Below are 5,928 nucleotides of genomic sequence, written 5' to 3'. Positions count from 1 at the left end.
ATAAAAATATGAAAGAATAAAGATAATAATAATATAAAATGATGATATTAAAGAAATTATTAAAATATAAAATAAAGATAAAAGAAAACAATAAAATATAGAATAAATTCATTTTAATATAAATCATTTAAATAATTAAATAATAAAATTATTTTATAATATTGAAACATTTCATATTTATAATAAAAATGAACAAATAAAAGAATAGAGAAAAATAAATAAAATAATAATAAATAATAAAATAAAATAATCAATATATTAAAAAAAGATAATAAATAATACATATAAATAAAAATTATATAAATAAAAAAGAATAAAATAAATTACATAAATAAAATAATGATAAATAATTTGCATCAATAAATTAAACGCTTTTTTATTGCATATTTCTAATTTCTATAATAAAAAATGCATCATTTATTTCATCATTCTTTTCATCATTTATTATCTCATTTTGAATCATTCCTTTTTATCTTCTTTATTTTTATATTCTCAACTTTCTTATTCTTTTCATCTTCATCTACTTCATAATTTCACTTTTTTTCTTTTATATCCTTCTTTTTCATCACTTTTCTCTTATTTCATTTTTTTTCGTTGCCATTGTTTTGCAATTAATTTGTTAAATAAGAAATTAAATAAGAAATTAAGAAATGAACAAATAGAAAGCATAATAAAAGTAATAAACATTAATGTAAATAATGAGAAAGAATACATTAATAATATTAAAAAGTCACATAAAATAAAAGAAACAACTAAAAGATATATTAAAATGAAAGTGAACTCCATCATAGAAGGGAAAGTAGAGTGTAACCCAATAATAAAAAACATTATCATAAAAAATAACTCTACTGATATTGATGATGAATATCTTAACTCTATCATCACTCAAGTTAAAGGAATGAAAATAGATAAATGTGTAAATATTAATTACTACTGGAAAAGGAAAGAAGCAGATAAATTAATTAGAGAAATTAATAACAAATGGGTATGGTCAGGAGAATAGAAAATCTACAAGAAGATATGAAAAGGATTTCAATGTGTATGTACTATTATCTCAAAAATAAATTTAAATGAGATAAATTTGATGAAGTAAAAGAAATCCTAAGGAAAATAAATAGATTAGAAGATCTAATCAAGGGAAGGAAATGGTACAGAATAAAATGTATCATGAGATTAAATGAACAAGATATAGATGAAATTAAAATGAAAGCATAAGAAAGAATAAAGTACCTAAAATATATGATGATAATGATTAAAGAAAGAATTAAATTTAATAAGAATGAAATTGTCAGAATCAATTCAAATAAAATCATGTTTGATTCTAATAACAAAATTAAAATAAAGAAGAAAGACCCACAAAATGAAATATATCCAAATAACGATATTACTTTAAAATATTTGAAAAAGAGTGTCATCAAATTGTACTTAATACAAGAAGAATAAAACTGTATATTATTTGATATGATAATAATTATAAGGTTAATGATAAATAAATATGATTGAACATATTGATATATAATTGAAAAATAAAGTAATGAAATAAACTAAAGACGTGAAAATAATCCTAGTACCAATTTTATTTAATGGGTTAATAATATAGAAAGTATTAACTGATAAACAAATTAAAACTTGAAATTGACAGAATAAAAAATTAAAAATGTAGTCGTAAAGAATGACGGAGATTGTGAGTTGTTTTTTATTATATAATCAAATTCTTAATAAAATAGAAATAAGAAATGCATAAAAAAGTCATTCTTAAAAATTAGGAATAATCAAAAAAAAAATAGTTTATTTTAACTAATTTAAATGGTTCATAAAAATATTCTATTATTCGAATGATGTTTAATATATATATTTAAAGAATTATATCTTTACTTAAATTATATGAGTACACGAACATTAAGGGAAACACCTATTCATGTTGGAATAGATTTAGGAACAACATATTCATCTATTGCTATTTATTCTGAAAATAATAACAATCAAGTAGAGGTATTAGAAATATCAAATAATGTATCTTCAATACCATCATGGGTTCAACTATTGAATAGAGGTAATGGAATTAAAACTTACCAAGCAGGAATTTTAGCAAAAAAAAGTGGTGGTATTTGTCTTCATGACTCTAAAAGATTAATAGGAGAAACAGTTAAACATTATAATGAACAAAAGAAGTTATTACCATCATTTACATCATTTGCAGTTTCAACAGATAATAACGAAATAAAAATGTGTGTTGAAGATCCTACTAATCCAACACAAACAGAAAGTTTTTATCCAATTGAAGTATCAGCAATGGTTCTTAGAACATTGTACAATGTGCTCAAGGAAAAAATAGGAAATAAAAAAATAGGAAAAGTAGTTGTTACCATTCCTGTTTCTTTTACACCAAAACAAAAGAAAGAAACAATTCAAGCATGTAAAATGGCAGGATTTGAGGATATTTCTTTATTACATGAGCCAACTGCATCAGTTATAGAATTTGATAGAGAACATCACATAAAAGATAATTCAAAAGTTCTTGTAATTGATTGTGGAGGAGGAACAACAGATGTTGCTTGTTGTATTTTCCATAAAGATGAAAAAAAAGAAAACCATGGAAAAGACTTAGAAATAACAAAGAAGATAGTTTTAGAGAAAATAAAACATTCAAACATAGCAAATGAGAAAGTGTTAGAATTACTTAATCCACCAGAAGAATCTGATTCATTTATAATAAAATTAGGAAAGCAATCAGTTTCTGAACGTATTGATGGTATAGTGTTAAATTGCCTTAAAAGAGTATCTCAGGGGAATTCATTCACATTTAATGGATTTGAAATACATAGAGAATTAAAAATGAAAATAGCAATAAAACCAGAAGATTTTAATAAAAGAGATGAAGATTCAAAAATAGAATGTATTAGAAATGAAAGTGATCTTAATCTTGGTGGAAACAATTTTGATGACTCTCTCATTACAATTATTCTTGATAAAATAAAACAGCGTATTGGTGATACTGAATTTCAAAGATTGTTTATAGTAAAAAGTGCTGATGCTAAAAATGTTAAAAAGAAGAAAGAAAAGAGGATGAAAAAAATTAGAAATATTGCAGAAGATACTAAAATATTATTTTCTGGAAACACAGGTTGTTTACCTATTCAACTTGATGATTTAAATGCAGAAGATCTTGAAGGAGCAACAATTACTGTAACTAGAGATGAATTTGAGTCAGAGTGTATAAAAGATAAATTAATAGAAAAGATTGAACGATGTGTAAAAAATGTGATAAAAAGTGCTGATTGGGCAATTGAAGATATAGACTGTGTTCTTGCTGTTGGTGGAACATGTTATATTCCTCTTGTTAGAAAGTCAATTTCTAAAATGCTTGGAGAAATAAAATTGTAGGACCTGATTTTAATCCATATACAAGTGTTGTTAAAGGAGCAGCAGTAAGGGCATACCAATTGTCAATAAATAAAGAAGATACTGTTGTAGAAGTTATGCCATATACACTTGGGTTTGGGTTAGTTGATAATAAGTTTAGTATTTTTGCACCAAAAGGAGAACCACTACCAATTACTTATGAAGGTGAATATTTCAACGCATATGATGATCAAAGAAGTATTAGAAATTCAATTTATAAAGGAGAAGGAAGAAAAACAAATGAAGAAGGAATGGAACTTGTTACTGAAGTAACAATAGAAGGACTTCCACCTGGATTAAAGGAAGGTGAATTTAAAATGATTCATAAAGTAACTGTGAATAAAAGTGGTCTTGTTGAAGTTGAAACAGTTAAAAAAGAAACAGGAAAGCATCTTGAAAAGATGAAAGCATTTGTAAATCTTGGATTTGATGAAGACATGATAAAGAAGATTCAACAACATCTTGAGCCTTATATTAGAAATTCAGAGTAAAAGTTGATTTAACGTGAGGTAATTTAAAGTCCAAGTCAACTAAGATTTAATTGAATTTTACAATATATGTTTGTCAATTTTATTTTATTAATTATGTCATGCAATGTTTGAGTATTGTGTAAATCACATTGAGATTATTGTTCTTTGTATCAATGATATTAATAAACTCATTAATATTTACCAATGCATATTATTAAAATAAAAGAGTATGAAGTCTTGAAAATTGTCATTACCTAGAGTATTGAAATGTATTTGAATAAAAAAGATCAAAGAAAATAGTATATAAATGAATTAAAATTTAATGACATTAAAACAGAGATGTGGTTAGAATGTGTTTGCATTAAATTATGAAGATGTTTACAAGATAAATAAACAAAAGTTCATGTTGAAAGAAATAATACAATACAAAATATATAATAATTTTAATAGAATATTAGTCAAATTGAAATAATTCACAGAAATAATTTAGTCGTCCAAATAATAATTACTAGGCAGTGTTTAATACTTACAGAACTAAGTGCCCACAAATGAAATAAATCAACACCATAAATACTACTATTAAATATAATAACAATGAGTAATTAATTAATTTAATTTTCAATAGAATATATCTTTCCAAAAATCCTTTAATATAACTAATACTACAACAACAATAAGAGCCAAATATCTTATGAAAGGGTCTGGTTTAGTGATTATTAGAATGGTCTATTTTAAAACGACAGGGTTTATAAAGTTAAAGATATTTGACTTATTATTTATTCAGAGTATAGTATTTTACTGTTTTGGACAGTAGGTGTAGTCTAAAAATTAATTGTACTAAGAGAATAATGAGACACTCTATTGATTGGTTCTCACAAAGGAAAAGATTTTTATGATTAAAGTTTAAGAAAAACAATAGTAAAGTTTATTATATTAAATCTATAAAAATATAGTTTAGGAACAAGAACTTAAATTTGAAAAAAGATGACATTCATTCCACAAAAACACGTTGAATTTCTAAGAAATAAAGAAAAGGAAAATGAAAATGATATTGAGTCAATAACAAGCTCGCACCTAAAAATATGTGGTATTTATTGGGGTATCACAACACTTCATTTATTAAATCAAGTTACTGAAGAAGATAAAGAAAGATTATCACAATTTTGTATGAAATGTTTTGATGAAAAGACTGGTGGATTTGGAGGAAATATTGGATATGACGGGCACATATACAATACTCTTAGTGCAATACAAGTATTATGTATTTTAGGAAAACGTTCATTAATTCCAGTTGAACAAGTAGCTAATTGTTTGTTAATAATTATAATTTTATTTTTAAGTCAACAGAAAAGAGTTAAGTTTATTAGTCATTAAATCTTGTCAAAGGGAAGATGGAAGCTTTGTTGCTGATCATTGGGGAGAATCTGATAATAGATTTGTGTATTGTGCCGTATTAGCATTAACTCTCATTGGTAAATTGGATGTCATTAACACAGAAGCAGCAGTTAATTACTTAATGAAATGTATGAATTTTGATGGGGCATTTGGATGTATCCCAGGGGCAGAGTCACATGCTGGTCAAACATTTACAGTTGTAGCATGTTTAGCATTATTAAATCGGTTAGATGTATTAGATAAAGAGAAATTAGCATGGTGGTTATGTGAAAGACAAACAGCAACTGGAGGACTTAATGGAAGACCTGAGAAATTACCTGATGTATGTTATTCATGGTGGGTATTAACTTCATTGATTATTCTTGGAAAAGTTGATTGGATTGATAAAGATGCACTTGAGAAGTTTATTCTACAAGCACAAGATATGGAAGATGGTGGGATTGCTGATAGACCAGGTGATTGTGCTGATATTTATCATACATATTTTGGGATTGCTGGATTAAGTTTAATGAGAAAGTATACAGATATTATTGGTGAAATTGACCCACGATTTGCTATGCCAAAGGATGTATTAGAGTTTTATCATTTAATTTAAAATCTATTTTGGGACAAATTATATTATTTATTAGTGTTTTTTTTGAATAACAAAAAGAGATGAGAA

At 24.9% G+C, this 5,928-nt stretch overlaps 2 protein-coding genes across 2 annotated transcripts, besides 11 other annotated features; both read left to right on the top strand.

Moving 5' to 3' along the window:
- Positions 1 to 3: 3 nt before the first annotated feature.
- Positions 4 to 107: a microsatellite.
- Positions 6 to 162: a microsatellite.
- A 32-nt stretch (positions 163 to 194) lies between these two features.
- Positions 195 to 340: a microsatellite.
- Positions 341 to 428: 88 nt separating this feature from the next.
- Positions 429 to 592: a microsatellite.
- A 1-nt stretch (position 593) lies between these two features.
- Positions 594 to 1,404: a repeat region.
- Positions 1,405 to 1,420: 16 nt separating this feature from the next.
- Positions 1,421 to 1,687: a repeat region.
- A 154-nt stretch (positions 1,688 to 1,841) lies between these two features.
- Positions 1,842 to 1,886: a sequence feature (AT_rich).
- On the top strand, positions 1,885 to 3,893 carry EDI_303580 (heat shock protein 70kD, putative; the record flags this gene model as incomplete). Its single annotated transcript, XM_001740643.1, has 2 exons — positions 1,885 to 3,380; positions 3,434 to 3,893. 2 exons carry the CDS (start codon positions 1,885 to 1,887, stop codon positions 3,891 to 3,893), a joined length of 1,956 nt encoding a protein of 651 aa, XP_001740695.1.
- Positions 3,894 to 4,299: 406 nt separating this feature from the next.
- Positions 4,300 to 4,329: a sequence feature (AT_rich).
- A 120-nt stretch (positions 4,330 to 4,449) lies between these two features.
- Positions 4,450 to 4,491: a sequence feature (AT_rich).
- Positions 4,492 to 4,796: 305 nt separating this feature from the next.
- Positions 4,797 to 4,824: a sequence feature (AT_rich).
- A 32-nt stretch (positions 4,825 to 4,856) lies between these two features.
- EDI_303570 (geranylgeranyl transferase type-2 subunit beta, putative) lies at positions 4,857 to 5,862 on the top strand (the record flags this gene model as incomplete). Its single annotated transcript, XM_001740642.1, has 2 exons — positions 4,857 to 5,181; positions 5,240 to 5,862. The coding sequence occupies 2 exons, from the start codon at positions 4,857 to 4,859 to the stop codon at positions 5,860 to 5,862; spliced, it is 948 nt and encodes a 315-aa protein (XP_001740694.1).
- Positions 5,187 to 5,211: a sequence feature (AT_rich).
- Positions 5,863 to 5,928: the final 66 nt, after the last annotated feature.

The sequence above is a fragment of the Entamoeba dispar genome, genomic scaffold, assembly GCF_000209125.1.
Source record: "Entamoeba dispar SAW760 scf_1105229463143 genomic scaffold, whole genome shotgun sequence".
NCBI lineage: Eukaryota > Evosea > Mastigamoebida > Endamoebidae > Entamoeba > Entamoeba dispar.
Note: the sequence above shows the minus strand (reverse complement) of the source record. Positions and strands in the feature narration are given on the sequence as shown.